Consider the following 20,249-nt stretch of genomic DNA (forward strand, 5'->3'; position numbering starts at 1 on the left):
AACACTTCTGACAAAACAGATTAAACTATGACAGGATCATTAATTTACACAATCATTCAGGGAGAAAATACATGTACAATGCAATTGACAGATTCTAAATGCATAAAACGAGCATTTCTCATTTACACGATTTTTGTTTTCAAGCAATCTGAAACTTTTACCGAAGGGTTATAATCAAACCTATATCAGTGCCATCGCGATGAGGGGGGTGGGGGCAGGTAAAAAAAAATAATAATAATTCAGTTTCTATTGCACTTCCGGTAACACCGGAAGTGAAGGTCCAGCGGTTTTGTGCCCGCGGGAATTAGAAATTTTGCTCAAGGCACCGTCTACAACCTCACGATAAAATGAACACGATACTCTTTTTAGTTCAAGAGATATAGGTCAAACTATTTTGTCAAATCGTGCCATCAAATCGCTTGTAATCTGATACCTGATAACGTCATGATGACGTAACCAAATTTATAACATCTTCGTTACGTGGCACCAGTTCACACTAGCTTTGATGATAATCCTGTAAACCGTTCGGAAGAAATTCTGCTTTGTTTTAATTTCAGGCTTTCTTTATTTTGATTTCACCCAACTTTGAACTTCCGGTAGACCCGGAAGTAAAGGTCAGGCAACTTCACGTACACGACAAAAAATGTTTATCAACTAATGGTCTATCCGATTAAAGAGTTGGAACATAATTGACCATTTTGTTTAAGAGTTATTGGTGAAAGTTTATGGCCACTTTTTCCTCTAAAATTTCTTGGAATTTGACACCTGACGACGTCATCATGACGACAGAGTGATATGCACCACTTGGGATGAGGGTCGATATATGTTGAAAGTTACAAGTTCATATCATGAACCGTTTAGGAGAAAATCTACGAAGAAGTATTGTCCGGGAAAAAAGAAAGAAAGAAAGGAAGAAAGAAAGATTAATCGTAACAACTCCAAAGAGTGGTCGGGTTGTGCCCGACCACTCAAAACATTCATCACCACACGCCCCAAAACATAATCAGGAAGATTAATGAGGAGACAAAAGGACAGAAGATGCCTTACGGCAATCTTAGCAATTTCATGAAAGTAAACTGACATAAAAAAACCCTGAAAACTAACTCAAATGCAGTGACGCCCCCTCCCATTCCGCTTTATTCACGGCTGGTCTTCGGCAAGAAATATCCTGAAACAAATTGCTCACCCCTACATCAATGAAAGAAAATCACTCTAGCTACTGTGTATCATTTTCATAGTTCATAAATTCATTATTTCGCTGTGGGATACTTTTTTCTTAACATCTTTTAACATCAGCAAGTCGTCAACCTCAACGTACCTCGGAGTTCAATTCACTTTCAAATTAATTTCCATTCCAGTAAAAGTAAAAAAATGTGGTTGCACAGAACAAAAAGTTAAACAAAATCCCACGAATCCAAAGTTCGGTTTTCTAACAATTTGGTTCATAATTAAAAAGACAAAAACAAAAGCAAAGGGGTGTCCATTTTTGATAGTTATCTAAAGTAAGCAATTTTCAATCAGAAAATTTAAGTTCAAAGGACGCTCTGGGGGTTCAGGAAATTTGTCTCATATGACTTTTGTCAATTAATGACTTCAAACACTTAATTACAAAAATTTGGCCTGGTTCAAAACATAAAAGATTTCAAATGTTTACTGATATGGCAGAAAAAAATCGTTTTCATAAGAATTCACAATCTTCTGCAATCAAGATATGCCCATCAAAATTTCGCTATGTAATCGATATAGAAACACGAAATCCCCGTTTTCATTAATAAAGTTGAAACAAGTTACAATTGATGCATAAAGTTAAAGTCGAATAACATATACAGCTTTGTACACAGTAGCCGGTTTATTTCAGTTAACAAAGTGCTAGTTTATTGTAATATGTCCATGACATCTCACATTACTCAATTATGCAATGTTGTCCGGTTTCACCTTCGCAATATTTCAAAAATTAGAAAATTCATCGATTATAATTCTTGTCATGCAGTTAGAGGTCTCATCCTATCAAGGTTAGATTACTGTAATGGGCTTCTCACATCTGTCCCAACAAGTCACCTTAAAAGACTCCAGAGTCTCCAGAACTGGGCAGCTCGCTTAATCTACAGGACTAACCGAAGACAGGATTCCACCCCTTTGCTGCAGTCACTACACTGGTAACCCATCTCCAAACGAATTCGTTACAAGTTATTACTTTTGGTACACAAATCATTTCACAACCAGTCACCAGAATATATGCAGTCCTGCATTTTGCCTCATGTTCCCCCCAGACCAAACCTCCGTTCTAGTTCTAATCCTTTTCGTCTGACTTTCCCACGTACCCACAACAAAGCTGGTGACAGAACCTTCACAGTCACTGCAGCGAAGGAGTGGAATAGTCCGCCCTTTTCCATTCAAAATGCCAAATCTCTCGAGCAATTCAAGAAGCTGATCAAGACCAATTTATTCCACCAATAATCAATTCATTGTCTATGCTACCTGTTTTTATTATTTAACTTAATTTATTTATTTAATTTAAATGTTCATTATTTGTAAGCGCTGTGATTTAGTTTACTAATAAGAGCGTTCTTAAATGCCGATTATTATTATTATTATTATTATTAGTTTATGATGACAATTTTCCACCGTTTTACTATAACTACAGTATCATTCTTACTGGATTAAATCTGTGTGCGTGGTTTGATGCACAGTGAACAGGAATTTCTTCCAATCAAAATCGGATTTCTTAACCTATGACTTTTCAGGAAAAGTTACAAATGTCCAAAAATAATTTTTTCGACTTTTCATTCCTCGAGTTATTGACTTTGAACCACGCCCATAGATATATTTTTGCTTATATAGCTAGATTTAGTACACGCAACTATATTTTATTATGAAGTTGATGTTCACAAAGCCATAGCGTCTTCGCGTCTTCCAAAACTCTCCTTTTTCTTACCGTTGAGGGGGTACTTGTGCACGGAGCCCATAACACAGGATGTCATCTGTTGTCCAGTTGGTACAAATTTCAGTATCATTCTATCGCAAATGTTCTGGTAGATTACAACCAACTCATGAAAATGGACTAAGGAAGCACTTTGACAATCCATTGAACTTAAATATAAATGAACAATCATATTTCAGTTGCATTATACAGTGTCTTGAGACATATTTCAAATGCATTCTAGGTAAGATGTGCGTGCTATACATGTATGACAATAAAGAAGCATTCAAAGGCAAAATAACTGTTTCCTGAATATACATCACTTTCCACTTTTTACTGCATAAACTATTTGGAAGCTTGTGTACAATCACCTCTTCAACTATAAGCAATATAAAACTTTAAAACAACACTTTACAGCTTGGAGGGTCCTACAAAACCTTATTTTGATTCTCAAAATATCTAACTGGTTGAAAATAGAACTTTATAGAAAAACATCCATATTTTTTTAGTGATCCAAACAACATACAAGTACATGTATCAGTGTTTTTCAAATTTATAAATCCTATCAAAATTATTGCTCACATTATATCGTGAAGGCAAATGACGTGAGAAAATTAACTTGATTGACAGACAATCAAGACACTTGTGTGTAAAATCCACATGATCATGTTTTTGGATATTGCAATGCATAGTACATCATTCAGATGTCGTTATCACCCATTGATTCGAGCACACTGAACCTGTTGCTGGATTCGACAGCAGGAACGCTACTGACGGGGCGTTTCTGGTGTCTCCTAGGCGGGTAGATATCATCAGGCTTCTTAGGGTAGCGGCCCGGTTCATGCCACCACGCCGATGTATGAAGCACCTTTGGCTGTACGGGCCGGGGGCATGGAGGGTCCCCCAGCACGGCCTGGATTTGGCTGTGCGGCCCTCGTATCGTCCTGTCGTTGCTAGGGTGCATCTGGAAGGCACTGGGAATGTCACAGCGGGAACGGTGTGAGGTGTGCGACACCTGACTGGTGCTGCTGAAGGGTCGTGGGCCGTGCCGTGTATCCTGCCCCCTGCCTGATGAGGTTGATCCAGGACCTGGACTCTGGGAGCTTTGGGGTCTGCTGCTGTTGTGCGTCCCGGAACTCCAAGTGCTGAAACGTTTGAAAGCATCCCGGGATGAACTCTCAACTGGGTGGGGAGCCGTGTTTCCACCATGTGCGTCGGCCCTGGGTATCAAGCACAGAGACTGCAGATTATCCTGTCTCTGACTCTGCTGTGTCCTCGTGGGATGAGTGAGTATTTCAGTCGGATATGTCCTGACGGGAGAACGGGTGCTTGCAGCTCTTCCTCCAGGTTTACTTTGATCCGCCTTGTAAGTGCCATGCATGCTTCTTGGTCGCCGTGTCCGATTTGTGGTCCGTGCAGAGCCCATATCTCTCTCGGCTACATGTCCAGTTGCTCGATTTGCTTCTTGACGAAACCCCTTGCCCGTGAAAAGTGGTCCCGAGGCATGATTCTGTGTTGAGATACTGTCAGGTATACTGGGTACACTATTTGACCTGGCTTTTAAACTAATCTCTCCACTATCAGAGCCCTCTGTAACTTGCTCATTACCAGAAATGTTTGTTGCGTCTGGATTTCTAACCGACCCATTCCCAACCGCCTTCCTCTGGCGCTGTTCACGGCCTTTTCTCTCCTCACTCAGCACGGCGCTCTTGGCCCGGGCCCGCTTCTCGAAACCCATCAGGTCAGCCTCCTGCCAGCTGAGGGCACTGTAAGGTTGATCCTTGGTGCGTCGGTCCGGCTGCTTGACCGGAGCGTAGTCGTAATCGCCGGCTGTCAGCTGTTTCTGGACCTCCCTCAGGGCTTGCCGCACGGCCTTGGTCAGGAAGTGATTGGCCCCCAGGTGAGTGGTGCGGATGTCATGGGCACGGCCCAGAAGGGTCACGGCCTCTGTCTTGCACTGCTGACTACCACTAGATTTCAGGAGTCGTCCTGTCAAAAAAAAAAAAAACCAACAAATTCAGGAAACATGATCATTTCAGAAACGAAACTAGGAACAGGGGTGAGATTTGTGATCACTTCATAAACTGTCGACCAATTCAGCAAACAAAGTTACATGTGTTCTTAAAGATGAGGCTCATTGCACATCTTGGTAACCCTATTGGTTGGAGGAGCCGAAGTCAGTAGGTGCAACGGGGGCGGGGGCGGGGGTAAGATTGTGCAAGGTGGCAGATTTCACTGAGATGGACAGTTTAAAAGCAAATTTAGCTGGAGGTGAGAGAAAGCAAATTCAGATCAGTGAAAACCAAAATTCAATTTTGCAACGGGCAAACAAGATCCTGGTTACGCCACTGGCGTGTTTACTACCTGAGCCCGATTCATGAGAGCCTCATGCTACCTCAGAATATGGGTGTCGCTGATTTAGTCTAGGATAATGCACCCATTATTTGTAATTTGTGCATTATGTTCGTTTGAGCAACAAATGTGCTCAAATTATAAAGAAGAGTGCAGAACAACTAACTTGATGAACTTTCAGCTCAGTGAATGCTGTATATTCCGAGAAAAACAATATTATAGGATCTCCATTTCAAATCAAAAGTTGCCGAGTCATGTTTTGAATTGGGTGTGAATTCAGCGTCCGAGACATGTTCTCAATGAGCCGATTGCAGCTACGCGATGTTATGCACTGAACCGACAAATTTTAGCAACCGCGCGTGCATCGTGTCAACGCTTGCAAGCGCTTCGCTAAACTAAAAATGAACTACGAAAATAATGGAAATCGTTAATGGACGCATCGCTGGAATGGCCTTCTTTCATTGATTTCTTCAAAATGACAGCATGCCAGAAAGAATAATTTCACAGGGAGTTTAGTCCCATTACTATCTTTAAACCAATCTTTTCAACGATAATTACGTCAGTTACTTTTTGGATAGCTGCAAATGATGGAATGTAGCTGTAACCCGCCATGCCAAATAATGGCTAACTCAGGCCCATTGTGCATACTAAATGCACAAAAAGAGTCGCAGTGAAAACTCATCCAGAACAATTACAATTGCATTTTGTGCCGTGGTACCAGTTTTACTAGGCTTGCCTCGCCTTATTTGTTTGTAGAGTATTGTCAATTCTTCATTCAGTACTCTGAGCAGGAACTAGCCCCATAAATGTGGCCAATTTATTGGACTACATCCGTAAACATAGGCCACACATCCACATGTACAAAAACGTGTCGCACTTTGCCAAATTTTGATTTTCACATTTAGGCTTAGTTTGTAGGGTTTTTTGCTTTAGAAGCATACTCACTCTCTTTATAGGCTAATCAGAAAGTGCTGCTTTTTTCAGATGTCTAATTTTTGTGAAATTTCATGTTGAAATTTTGATACGCAAATGTGGGCAAATGAATCTGGAAATTTCACAAAAAATAGACATCTGAAAAAGGCAGCACTTTCTGATTAGCTTATAAAGAGGGTGAGTATGCTTCTAAAGCAAAAAAGCCTACAAACTAAGCCTAAATGTGAAAATCAAAATTTGGCAAAGTGCGACACGTTTTTGTACATGTGGATGTGTGGCCTATGTTTACGGAGGTAGTCCAGTAAATAGGCCACATTTATGGGGCTAAGCAGGAATGTGCCTTTTTCGTTCTTACTCACCGAGATGGAACAACGTGGTTCCGACAAGAAGATGGTCTCTGCCATAGGACTGGGTTCTTATGGACAGCGCCCTCCGGAAATATGTCTCGGCCATTTTTCTGTCATACCTAGCCAAGAAAAAAAATTGATACGTTTGACTCTTTTATTCGCATACTGCATAAGAATTCGCCTTTTTAAAAGGAACCTGTAATATCTTTTTAACAAAAGAAAAGTGCTTCCTGAGAATGCTGTCCATCTATAGGCAACAAAGAACATACATTTTGCAAAAAGAGAGCAAGAAAATGCTAGACAGCCATTTATGCAAATCATGCACAGAAAAAAAACCCACGTAACTACACCGTAACGTTACCTACTGGTGGGCCTAGAAGTTATAGACTGCGCTTGATAGTCCGCAAACCAAATGCACAATTGCACATTGGGTTGACATTGGTCGCAGTGGCACACCCAAGATTTGGCTGGGGGGGCCTCACACATTTTTTTTCCCATTTTTTTTAAGAAGTTTGAATTTTGTTTAAAATTTTGCCACAAATGGTTGGCAAAAGAAAATAATTGGGTTTTGGGGGTTTTTTTTTGGGGGGGACAGACTATTTTGATGTTGGTGTCGCCATTTACACCTCTTTTTTCTACACAAAAATAGGCCACGTACATATCATCACGGTCAAATCATGGGACTAAAAAAAAACTGACAACCTCTTGGGGGGGGGGGGCTCAAGCCCCCAAGGGCCCCCCTCCTTGGGTGCGCCACTGGTTGGTCTTACTGGGCAAACTCTACAATAGTATTGCATGGCATGAGTTCCTGTTCCTTTTTTGTTGTTTATTTCTAGGTTTTTTTTTCATAAGATGGCTTAACCGCAACTACCCGATCCGAAAATCACAATCCCGAAAACTGAAACAGACCCGACCGGACTGATATGACGGAAAAACCGACCCGACCCCGACCCGACCCCATGTCGGTTTCAGGTCGGGTTTGTACAGCATTGCTCCTGACCTCTGTAGATTCTTCTTGTTGCACAGCAGACCGCCCAGCTCATCCAGTACTTCGCCAACGTGCGGATGGGATTTGCCATACCATCGCTCCCTAGTGCCCAAGGCCTCACACAGGCATTTCTCTGCTGTGACATAATCTCTCTTCTTTACTCTGTAATGTTTGAAACAAAATGACACTTTTGTACTTTATCTTGTATTTGATGCATGGAAACTTTAAACAAAGAAGACACAACCAGAGACAGATAGTATGACTGATACGTGATGGGATTGTGCCTTTGATGATACAAGCATGGCATTTGGCACACAGTCAGAGTATGTCATGAGAATGATTTTTGTCTGTAGAACTATCGCAGATTTGTCCTTTGAAAAAATATAGGTAGAAATAACAAGCAACGGCAGCTTTTTCGAAAACTGTGAAAATTGCTTGTTATTCTACCTTTATTTTTTTTCAAAGGACAAATCTGCGATGGCCCTAATGCCAAACATCTTTCTTAAGACATAGTTTGACCGTGTGCCCAATGCCATGCTTGTATCATCAAAGGCACAATCCTCCCAAATATTTCCCCTATCTGGCCCGCTAAGAATGCTACATCGTAAGAATAAAAGGCCTGTAGGATCATTTGCATAACTTCAAAAACAAAACTGCCAAAAAAATATTATGAAACATCCTGCTTGATTTTAAGTAAAGAATAGGATCAAACATGCTGTGAAATTGTACGCTGTCATTTTCACTGAAGAAAAGAAGAATAAATCGTCATTTCCTCATGATGGTTAGGATCTATCGCGCTGTCAACAAATGAAGAAATGGCGAAAAAAAATTCGCAGTTTTTTTAAAATGTGAAAAATCCACTGAGCTGAAACATCTCCAGGTATTGTTTTTCTTTTTATTTAATAAAGTCATGTTATTATTGGAAATGAACAAACTGTATGAACAGCGAATGATCCGATATGCAGGGATGCGATTGCCAATTAAACCAAAAGTCTGAGCATCGATGAAGCATCGAATCTGAAAGATGCATTTCTTTCTATACTGATAATGTCTTTCTCCTCAGATTCAAACAGTCTGATCGCAGACAAAAATCTGAAAAATCTCATGCCTGTACCTGCCTTTAACAAGTCCTGACATCAATATTCAAACTCTATTCAAAGTACTGGACTTACTGAACTAGGCCAAGAATGAACTGCGCAGTAGCCAAGCCAGCGATGCTGTTAGCATCTCTCATGCATTGGCTAGCCTTCTGCAGGATCGTCTCTGCTTCTTGTACCTCTTTGGTCTGCTCCTTGACGGCCATGTGACCAAGATGGTTCAACAGACGACCTTCGTAGGTAAGAAAACGAAGAGATAAATACAGTCCTGATGCCAACGACACAGCACTCACAGGATGCATCATAAAGTGACGAATATGTGTCAATAAGTGACTAATGGATAGTGAGCACACATTATGTCATTATAGTGGCATGTATGGCAACTACCCACAAAACGGTACTAATGAATACCTGTCTTTAAAAATAGACACATTTTCCAGCGCCTTGAGTACCTAATTGTTGGTAGATATGAGTGCTATATAAGGCTCCGGTATTATTGAACAACTAAATGTACAATTAAGGAGACACGGTATCATAATTTCTTCGAATGGTGGGAGACATCGGTCATTAGGGAGACATTTTCATGTCTCCCTAATGTCACAGCCTCCCTTTAGAGGCACAATTTTATTGTCGCAATTAGGTTATATTTGTTGCTCGTGGTCTAATTAGTAAACATATCGAAATTCATGTAAAAAGGACAAGGGAATATTGGGTTAGGGCACATTTAAGTTTGAAAAACGTTGTGTACAAGTCTATGGGGATGTCTCCCAAATGTCCAATCCAGCACCCGATTTCACAAAGCGTTGCGACGCGTCGCAACTCAAGTTACGACGTGTAACACGTCGCAACTCGCGACGCGTCGTATCTTCTATTTCACTAAAGTTGCGATGTGTTGAACGCATCGTAAGTTCAATGGCTTAAAACACATCGCAAGTTACGACGTGTCTAGTGGTCATCGCAAAATAAGAAGAGTCATTTCTAAGCCAGTTTTATGCCACAAACATTACATTAACGAGATTATAATACCGAGGCAATGTGTGTAAAGTTGTAAATAGAAAATTCATTGAATAATTATGAATTATACCGGAATATTAGAGTTGAAATTTCAAAGTAGCTATACAGTCCAATGAGAGCTTGTTTTCCTTCAAAATTGCATTGCACGGCCGCCATTTTGTTTTACGTTTTAACAAATTTCGACTTGAGATCCGACGACTCTTTGTTAAATATCAGACGACTATTTACTGTACGCTGACTAAAGACATAAAACAGTCACCGAGTTGTGCTATAAATACACCTACGACGTGTTGCACTTACGACGTGTTTAGTGAAATGGATCGCAGGACGCGTCGCAGCTGCGACGCATCGTAGAGATACGACGCATCGCAGTGCTGCGATGCATCGTAAGTTACGAAGAGTTTGATGAAATCGGGTGCTGGGTAATAATTATTATTATTATTACTACTACCAATGCATTTTCCACAATACCGCACTCCATGGTACGACCAACAATTTCTTTTTTAATCAAGGTGAAAAATGGTACAACTACCAGTAATGTTCTCAATTTTGGTATTCAATGTAACTTTTAAACAAGACAAGCCTCGTAAAGCTGGTCCCAGAGTGTACAAAGTTCTATTAAATTTGGGCGATTTACAATGCAGTGCGCCACCAAGAGTTTGCCCTGGAGAGTTCATTTTTCCCAGTGCATTGTGGGAGATGGTCGACAAATTCACAGCAGGGGACATTTGAAATTGTTAGTTTTTCCGGACAGTAGTTTCATAAGCGATTTAAGTATATATTTGCCGTTTTCTTTTCTTTTTATCAACATGGTGTTTTTGTAAGGCGGTAGAATGCTATGCCCCAATCTATAACAAATTAGCTCAAGTTGTCTAGTGACACTCATTGAAATGGGCCATGTTTTGTCGACCATGAAATTGAAAAATGGGCTCTCCATGGTAAACTTTTGGTGGCGCACTGCGTTGTGAATCACCCAAATTGATTCAGAATAGCTGCTCACTGGAAGACTTGTAATGAACCTGGTGTACGCAATCAGCCAGATTTAGCCCATCATGAGGCAATCCTATATTATTCACTAGCCAACAAACAACCAGGCTCAGTCACAAGTCACGGTCAGTCGGTCCACCAGTCAGTCTGTCAGTCAGTTGGTTGGTCCGTCACCATATATAGGCCGGCCCTCTGGGACCAGCAAAATGAAACCAGAAAGCAAAAATTGAAACCCACCTTGATTTTCCTGCAGTTGCTTGTAGATATCGTCGGACTTGTCCGCAGCGATGTTGCTGAGTGTATTGAGTGCCTTGTGGTAGAATTTCTTGGCTGCATGCTTATGGAGCTGGAAACGGTGGAGATCTCCCAGGTTTTCCTCGACCTTAACAAGGAAGAGCTGCTCTGGGGTGCTCAGGGGGAATTTCTGGGGAAAAAGTAAGGGCACATTAAAAATGTTTATTTTGCTTCCCTCCCCGCCCCCCCCCCCCTCGCCCTCCCACTTCCCCCCCCCCTCAATTGCAATTTATTGCAATGATGCGGGGAGGCACAGAAATATTGTGTTGAGGCATAAAACATAATTCATAACCCTAATGGTGAGGAAGGACAACCAAGTTAATCCATAAAAACCTTCACAAAACTGTGTTTGGGTTCGAATGAGTAAATGGTTTTTGAGTTTCAAGGAACATTGAAAAGCACGGTACAGGTGTACATGGACTACATACACCCCGAAGACAGACCGACAAATAAAGAACAACAGATTCTTTGTTGTCTCGAGAATTCATCTTTTGTTGAAAACGGTCCTCAATCGTGAACATGAGTGTGCTTAGTCTATGGGAGAGTGTTATATTATAGGAAGAAAAGGAAACACAAAGCCTCGTTCTCCAGAGTATAGCAAAACACGACTGGGTTAATTTTTTGTGTATCTCAGAAGTGTATTTTTGTTTCATTAGAATGCCAAAAGATTGTGTTAAATATATCAGTGTTATAGTTTAATACATTCTTCCTCCTGTCAATGTCGACCTTTCTTCCACCCCCCGTCCTCCCCCCCCCCCCTTCAGAAATGTCATACCCTATATTTCTTACACTACTTCACATTTTGTTTTACAGAATGAAAAGTACCGTTTTGATTTCTTCATGCGCCAACTGCAACAGCCTTTCCGAGTGCGTGAAAATTGACTTCTCGGCCAGGAACTTCCCAGCATGCATTGCAAGCACGGCCATCTTGCATCTGTCCTGTGGCTTGAACTCATAGAAGATGTCTTCTGCGGGGTAAACAGAAAGAAAGTATTGTGGAACAAGCGCCTTCAAAAATATTAATTCGAGGTGGTTTTTGAAGAACGAGATTTAGACCTTTCCCCACAATTACTGCCTACTAATTTCTTTTTTTTCCATCAAAATTGTTTTAAAGTCAACAAATTCAAACAACCTGATATTTCAGCCTTATTAAGGCCCAAGTCTCTCCACATTTTGCAGCAATTTGATTTATTTTCAAAATTTTCAAAGACAGCAAAATGACAGTCAGTGCTGTTCTCGGTACATTTTAGTTCAACTCGCCTTGGGTGCACACCTTATTGGCCATCCCAGAAGTTGCCTACCAAATTATTATTAAAAAGCTTACTTGACTAAACATCTTATTACTGTACGTGTAGTACTAAACACCTTTTGAAATGACTTTAATTTAGTCTGTCTGATTTGCTGTCATGTTGAAGAAATCAAGAAATGTAGGGGATTTCTAATGAATAGTCATTGATTGATTGTTGGATATAAAGAGTGCTATATAAAAATCTGTCTGTGATCACAAAAATTTGCATAGTTTTTCAGTCTTCTCACGAAAAGTGTAATATCCACTGAGCTGAAACTTCAACAGGTTTGGTTTTGAAACATTCTTCTTTTGATTTGGAGTGGTGTTCTTATTGGAAAGAAACAAAATGCATGAAAAGCAAATGATTTTATATGACCATGGAGATATGAAGGGAAGGAGTCAGAACTCTTGGGCAATTTACATTTTGACCATTAACATTCCAATCCCTAGGGAATGTGCATAGCTACAGCACTGTGGCTGCAAACCTCGACATTGAAAGCGTGAATGCAAGCGAACTTTGAACACGATGATCGTCACTGCCTTTGTAGTTGGTAACCACTAAACCTCCCAATATGCTATGTCACATCGTTGCTCTGTTTTGAAAAATACATTTTATGGCAAGGCAGGTTTTTAACAAATGCACAGATGTTAGACGTGAGTTACGAATTCAAGTTATGGATGTGCAGTTGTTGGTCCTTGAAAGTGCTATCCGTTCCCGTAATTTGAAGATAAATATTTTTCCGATAAGTTGTCATGTCTTTTCGTAAATGTTAATTGGCAATACATCATTTATGAACTGTGATATTTTGGGCAATTTCATAAGTTTTCCTACTGAAGGTATAGAGCATTTTGTTCGTCATGAAATGATTGTTTCAGTGATGTTGACCACAATTGTTAGCCAGCATTAGCCCACTCCGAACAAACTCTTTCAAAATCATTCATTTTTGACGATGTACGAGAACTGCGCCTGCGTATTATCATGGTGCTATCCACAAAGCAATGCAAACTCCTTGTTCTAGCATTAGTGAGCAGGGATCTCTATTATATAGGGATTAGAGTAGTGAGCGACTGAGCAAGCTGGCAGCCAGGTGCTTTCTATTGTTGCTTTCGAGCGCTGCGATGATCCTATAACACTTTGAAGTACTGGAGTTCTGACTCTTCCGTTCATATCTCCGTGATATGATAATTTGATCTTCTACTGATGAATAGACTGATCTACTCGGCCCCTCCCACTACACACATGGACAACATGTGTGCTTCTCCATTCCTACACTGCATGCTCCAGTTGCACACTTCATACGTATTTCTATACACCCGAGGACCATGCTTTGTGTTTCCCTTTGTCCCAGTAATATAACACTCTCCCATAGCCATGGTACATAACTGAACCAACGAGGACCGTTTTTAACAAAAGACCCAATGCTAGAGGACTGAAAGGATCTTTTGTTCTCCCTTTGTGTGTCTGTCCTCTGTCGTAAAGCCATACATGTACACACGTGCATGCACCCATCTCCGTAAACACCGGCAATCATGGACACCCCATTGTCCGTAATCCTCATTCCTTTGTTTGTCCACAAACTTTTTAGCAACAGCTCTCATTGGTCAATCGTCGATGCATTGTTTGTGCCCTAATTCTTTTGTCCTAGGTCCACGATTGCCGGTGTTTACACACTCATGCAGGTCTACCTTACATGTACATACATACCTAATGTGGACATTCCTTTGTGTTCGTGAAGTTAAGAAAAAATGAAGAAAAACATTATTTACTCGCATTGTGAATCATGTTTCAACCCAATTTTTTTATCATGATTTCCTTGAGTGTTCCTCTTCATTTTGCAACAGACAACCCTAACCCAAACATGCCTCTAAACCTGTTTTCCAGAGAGGAGGAAAACTTGTGTGGACCTGGCTAATAGTTCACAGAAGGTTCACACAACCTGCATCGTGTGGACCTGTTATGTTGTCAGGTCCACACAAAGATGACAAGGTTGGCACACACAGATTGCGGTCGATTACTTCCCCCAGCTTACTCGCGCTGGGCGCCTCACGTAATGACAGACATGCGCAGTGGAGCTAACTAAACGAACGGTTTCGGGTAAAATTTCGTTCAAGAGCTGGAAAGTTGAACTTTGACATGACACACCTGCTTCCCAACAACGCGATTCCGATTCTCTCATACTGATTATTGATTATTGCCGTCGAATTTCTTTGGTAATATTGACCGAGTTATGGAAATTTTTCCACGGCATCTTTGGTTTTGAAAATATCTATCATTCATCAGGTGTGTTGTCCCCACAATTTTGGAACAAGTACGTGATGCCTGACGCTCACATGAAGACGCTATGGCTTTGCGCACATTCAGAATATACTTAGTCATGCGTACTTTGCGCTATACGCACAGAAACCAGTACGCGTAGTCATTATGACCCGTCCACTGGGCTCTTAAAAGTGATCAGAAAGTGCCCTCTCTTGTTTGCACGTGGAGGCCATACACAGTGCAGTCTAAAGTCAACGCAGAATTTGATGCAGACAGGTTACCTTCGTCACTCTGTGGTTCTGTTCCATCTCTGGCATCCTCCCACACTTCCCCCGCCTCCTCATCAGTATCTGAGGACGAGAGTGCCTCCCTATCATCGGTGGCTGTACTAGGCCCTTTAACGGAGGCTGGAGACACTTTGTCCTGCACTGAGGCGGAGGCTGAAGAGGAGCACAATGAAGCCTTGGCATCGGTTCCATTTGTGAGACTTGCATCTGAAGACAAAATCTTGCTTTCATGTACGGGGCTGTCGTTGGGAGAAACCGACCCCTCACTTTCTTCAATGACGGAGAGCTTGTAAAGAAGTTTCTTGGCAGAGGATGGCAATGTCTTTCCTCCTGCAAGCCAATATAAGAGCAAACCATAGTAATGAGAATACATTAAACAAGACTCCCAAAGTTGATTCATGCTATTTGCAATGATTTTCCAAGAACCAGAGAAGGCTATTATTCTTGAATGTTAAAACACAATATTGAATTTATATCGCCCAATACAAATTCACGCCCTTGAGGGAAACGCTCCACTAGAGGGAGCTGCCAGATTTCCATTGCCTTCTTGCTACTGACATTTAAACACCTTTGCCAGTGTTTTTTTATCTTTGTAATCCCTTTTCCACACAACTGACCTATCGCCGTTTGCGAGTTAGCCACGCCCCTTAGACAACCCTATGGAATTTTATACGTTAAGTTTTGTTTGTTGCAAATTTTGCGCATTCCGCGTCCATTTGTATATCATGTAACTGGACAATGTTTCACAGGCAGCACTGACACGATTCTACCACGATAGGTCAATTGACCTTTCACCATTTGCGAGTTAGCCCCGCCCCTTAGACAACCCTATGGAGTTTTTGCACACCAAGTTTTGTTTGTCTCAGATGTTGCGCATTCTGCGTCCATTTGTATATCATGTAATTGGACAATATTTCACAAGCTGCGTTGACGCGATTCTACCGCGATTCTACCGCGATAGGTCAATTGCTTGTCATCCTTAACACAAATTGGGACCTGCAAGCACTACTTGCGAGCACTCAAGCATGAAATGGCATGTAGTACGTGCTACAGTACATCAACAAAGGATGAAACCACTGGTATCTTTTAAGGCTATTGATATGACACAACAAACAATAGAAACAACAGGACAGCCCCAAAAGCTGGACAGTGCTTTTTCGGAAATGGCGAAAGGTCAACTGGAAACCTCCTAGTGGACAGCATGACTATAATCATTGTGCTGCATACCATCTCCATCATTCACCACAGCCGCTTCTTGGTCACCGGGATTCCCCCGTCCACCATTCCAGGCAAGCTCTTGCTCATACAACGCGTTCATGACCATCTTCTCGTAAGTCTCGGCGATGTCGTAGCCGCTGCGGCTCAGTCGCTGCCAGTAGCGCAGGAGATCCAGCTTGAGGGCCACGCTCTGAATGCTGTCCTGGCACATCATTAGGAATACTCTACAAGAGATGGATCCAAACACGAAAACACTGTCACTTACGCTGATTCTGGAGATCTTATTTAATACTAGAAACCCAGCCTCTGCCAGGGGGCACCAGTATATGGGATGACACCAAGGGCGGACCCCCTACAAACTTCCCCAAAATGTTCAGGTGATGCAAGTTTGCAAAGGAGGAGGGGGGGGGGCCCTGAACCTCTTTAGACGTGCGCTAGTGACCTCACTGCCAGTCTACATGTGTATACTATCTCGCCCCACAGTGACTGTATATATACAGTGACTAATATGCATGAACCAGCTTGGTATCCTTCGCACACTCTCATTGGCAGGTTACTCTTTTGTTCCATACAATCCTTGCTGCAGTAAGTAATGGCACTCACTCAGGTTCCGTCAGGATGCTATAGAGGCCCTGCACGTCGCCGCATTTCTCCAGTTGCCAGGGCAACTCCCCGGTTCTGCGCAGGCTGTGTGGCTGCTTCCAGAAGTAGCGGGACAGGGCCTCGTGGCACGTCCTCTTCTGGCGGTTCTGGCCCACCGCCAGGAAGTTGACGGCGGAGGCTTCGGGGGAGTCGGGCAAGCCTGCTGTGCCGCTGATCATTCCTGGACAGCACGGCAAAAGGACAAGGCCAGGGAAGAAATAATTTCATACATTTTTAATCTTGAATGAACAATGAATAATATAACCCAGACCAAGAACGATTCGGGCAACATCATACAGTAGCCACTGCATTCAATTCCAACGCCTGTAACCCTACAAATTGTTTTCATTTCAATGATTGTTTCGGGCAGTGTTCTCTGAACCCAGGACCTCCTGCTTTCTACTGCAAATGTGCATTACAAACAAAACAGACAAAAATCTGTGAAGGGAAAACCCCAATATTGAATTTACATCACCCCAACAAAATGTCCATCCTATAAATGTTTTCCAGCCACCAAGCCCATCCAAGGGCGGATCCAGAACACAATTTTTGGGGGGGCCAAAAAAAATTTTGGTTCCCCCCAAAACGTGGGTCAAAAAAATTATGGCGTGGGGTTCGGGGCCCGCTTAAGGGCCCCGAAAAATTTTGGATTCTAGATGCTCTGTGGTGTGATCTGAGGCGATTTCTGACCACTTTAACCAATGTTTTTTTTTGAGGAAAAGATTGTGGTGTACTCATTGCCTGCCTTTATTGCGATGTCAAAAAGTGGGTCAAAAAAATTACGGCGTGGGGTTTGGGGCCCGCTTAAGGGCCCCGAAATTTTTTTGGATTCTAGATGCTCTGTGGTGCGATCTGAGGCAATTTCTGACCACTTTAACCAATATTTTTTTTTTTTGAGGAAAAGATGGTGGTGTACTCATTGCCTGCCGTTATTACGATGTCACATAAAAAAAAAAAAAAATTGATTTCGTTTTGGGGGGGGGGGCATGGCCCCCTTTGGCCCCCCCCCCCCGGATCCGCCCTTGAGCCCATCCTGACAAGCTTGGTGGTTCAGTGGGTAAAGACATCTGCACTGAAAGCAGAGGGTCGTATGTTCGAGTCCTCCCGAGTAAATTTGTAACTTTGCTCTCATATATAGCCATCACAAAACCAATACAGTGTTCGCAAAAAAATGCATCGGTGAAGGGAAAGAAATCAGAATCTACAACTCCTCAACGCAAACCCCATCCTATACACGTAAATATAACGAGATGATTAAAAGTGAAAAGATCCGTAATGTCGAAGACAATTTGAAATACGTCTTTTGAGTGTAAGTTGCATTCCCATGCTATTTTCGAGTTTCATCCTGAAAAATTAATTCCTTTTCTGATTTGCTATTTTGTGGCAATAACAAAAGTTATTCATCAACTGAAACAAATCACCCCATGTTTAGTTTCTGAATAATTACTTTACAATTTCGAATTATTGGCTTCCAGACACAATTAGCATCGATAATGTACGCACCACCAGGGTTTTTGGTTGGAATAAAACATATACAAGTTGAAAAATTGATAGAAAAAGTTCTCACCGAGCAACGAGTGTTCCACAGCCTCCCTGAGATGCTGATGGAAGAAACTCATCAGGCCCCCGGGCCTCTCCACCAGGGCATCGAAGGTGGCCGACCGGAAGAGGGCAAAGTCAAAGGGCGTGACCTCAGCCTGACCTGTGTATCCCATCATTCTCAGCAGTTCCAGGATCTCGGGCTCACTCAGGCCGTGTCTGGAACAGCTGATCAGGCGCAGCACCTCTGCGACCCAGCCTGATACGTCTGTCCCAAGGAAATGTGTAGCCAAGTTGAAGCAAACAGAATCAGTGAAATTAATACTTTCAAATTAATGGAACCAAACAATTTGAGGTCATCTTATGTGTAATAAAGCCCTGTAAACTTTTCAACACACAATGTGGTTGCATACTATAAATGCTTGCAAAGGTGGCCAAGGGCAATGAGTACACCACCATCTTTTCCTCCAAAAACTTTGGTTAAAGTGGGCAGAAATTGCATCACAGAGCATCTAGAATCCAAAAAGATTTCAGGCCCCAAACACCACGCCGTAATTTTCTTGAACACACTTTTTGGGGACCAACATTTTTTTGGTCCCCCCCCCCAAAAAATAAAATTATGTTCTTGATCCGCCAATCATGAGGAAACCGGATGGTAACATGCTACTTTGATGTCAAAGTCAAAGTTGATCCATTCCTACTGCTCGAGGTCTAGTCATGTGGGTGGTGTTAAACTGTCATTTAAACACCAGTCCTGCGATATTTAAAAGCCGTTGAGAAACCCTGCGTTCAGTGCCATATGTGCACAGTACGTACCCTGCGAGCTTGCTACAACCGGGTTTGTGTCACCACTGACATGATCTCTATATAAGGCGATGATGAGCACACCGCACGCTCAAAATTGGTAACAACAAAATTATAGGAAGTTCGTCAATTTTTCAACTTTTTATTGCTTTTGATCGAAAAAGGCATTTGTGAATGGGTAATATGGTGTAAAATCCAACGTACGTACGTCCGACCACATGATGTACCACAGTCGTTAAGGTGGTGGTACCTTAGTTTGGTCTGTAATTGTTTTCTGATCATTAGATGTCACATTATTAGTGATGTATCACATTCACTTTTCCAACAGCAGCTCATTAGTGTCTGACATGTACATGTACACCCGAATTTAAGGAACTGCCCGAATGGGGATTTTGGGGTTGGCTCGGGCCATTATTGGCAGCCAGACCGCTAACTGATCTAAAACCACACATTTATATCTTCTCCACACTACATGGCATACATGTACACGTACCATCCAAGCTGTTATCAGTGGAAACCGACGTTGAGCGGCCGTCCGTTGTCCATCCGTAATCCCTAATCCATCGGTGAATCACACATTTCCACAGGTCCCTGAATGTCACTGCCTCTATGTATTGCTCCATCACCTACCAAGGCAATATTACCAAAACCATTTTTTTTTAATCTTAAAGGATATGATGCATACCATTTCTGCCACTGGAAAAAGATACTGTGCCCATTCTGGATGAGGAATTCTAGAAGATTTATGGGCTCAAACTCCCCCCCCAAAAAAAAAAGTTTACAAAATATAATATTGTATGAAGTGAACAATGTCTAAGCATTTAAAACAAAATTGCAAGACTGACTAAAAAATTGAAATTTATGAAAATAATGTTGAAGAGACGGTTGGCCCAAGTTTAAGGATGGCATGGATGGCTGGTGCATAAAACGCTCGCCTATCACCAATGTGGCCCGGGTTCGATTCCCGGGTCGGACCATATGTGAGTAGAGTTGTTCGTTGGTTCTCTCCTGTACCACGACAGTTTTTCTTTGGGCTATCTGGTTTTCCTCCCTCTGCCAAAATCGACACTTTCGATCTCTGGCTGTGCTCCGTGGTCAGGCATGTGTCGTATGGTGGCAGCCAAAAGCCGCCCTCAGGTCGACCTGCGATTTGCTTGCGCCACGATGCATGACAAAAACGGCCCTCTTAAGAAAGTGGCTAGTTTCATACACCATTTTGGACCTCTGTTGGGAGCCCCTGGGAAGCCCTTAAGTAAACAAAACTCCCCTCCCTGCTCCACAG

General features: G+C 42.1%; 1 protein-coding gene across 4 annotated transcripts in view; it reads right to left on the reverse strand.

Moving 5' to 3' along the window:
* LOC119726487 (tetratricopeptide repeat protein 41-like) overlaps window positions 1-20,249 on the reverse strand; it is a 48,043-nt gene that overhangs the window by 15,540 nt on the left and 12,254 nt on the right. For 2 of the 4 annotated variants that reach the window (XM_038198196.1, XM_038198197.1), the window contains exons 8-19: window positions 19,461-19,593; window positions 18,192-18,431; window positions 16,586-16,805; window positions 15,992-16,206; window positions 14,759-15,094; window positions 13,926-13,940; window positions 11,758-11,900; window positions 10,876-11,062; window positions 8,713-8,869; window positions 7,553-7,702; window positions 6,565-6,671; window positions 1,576-4,909 (exon numbers count right to left, since the gene is read on the reverse strand). In XM_038198196.1, coding sequence (XP_038054124.1) covers window positions 3,621-4,909; window positions 6,565-6,671; window positions 7,553-7,702; window positions 8,713-8,869; window positions 10,876-11,062; window positions 11,758-11,900; window positions 13,926-13,940; window positions 14,759-15,094; window positions 15,992-16,206; window positions 16,586-16,805; window positions 18,192-18,431; window positions 19,461-19,593 — 3,192 coding nt within the window. In that variant the 3' untranslated portion in view covers window positions 1,576-3,620. Of the gene's footprint in view, window positions 1-1,575; window positions 4,910-6,564; window positions 6,672-7,552; window positions 7,703-8,712; window positions 8,870-10,875; window positions 11,063-11,757; window positions 11,901-13,925; window positions 13,941-14,758; window positions 15,095-15,991; window positions 16,207-16,585; window positions 16,806-18,191; window positions 18,432-19,460; window positions 19,594-20,249 lie in introns of those variants that run through there. The other 2 variants (XR_005270830.1, XM_038198198.1) reach the window with 2 other exon arrangements.

The sequence above is a fragment of the Patiria miniata genome, unplaced genomic scaffold (genome assembly GCF_015706575.1).
Source record: "Patiria miniata isolate m_02_andy unplaced genomic scaffold, ASM1570657v1 HiC_scaffold_2, whole genome shotgun sequence".
Lineage (NCBI taxonomy): Eukaryota > Metazoa > Echinodermata > Asteroidea > Valvatida > Asterinidae > Patiria > Patiria miniata.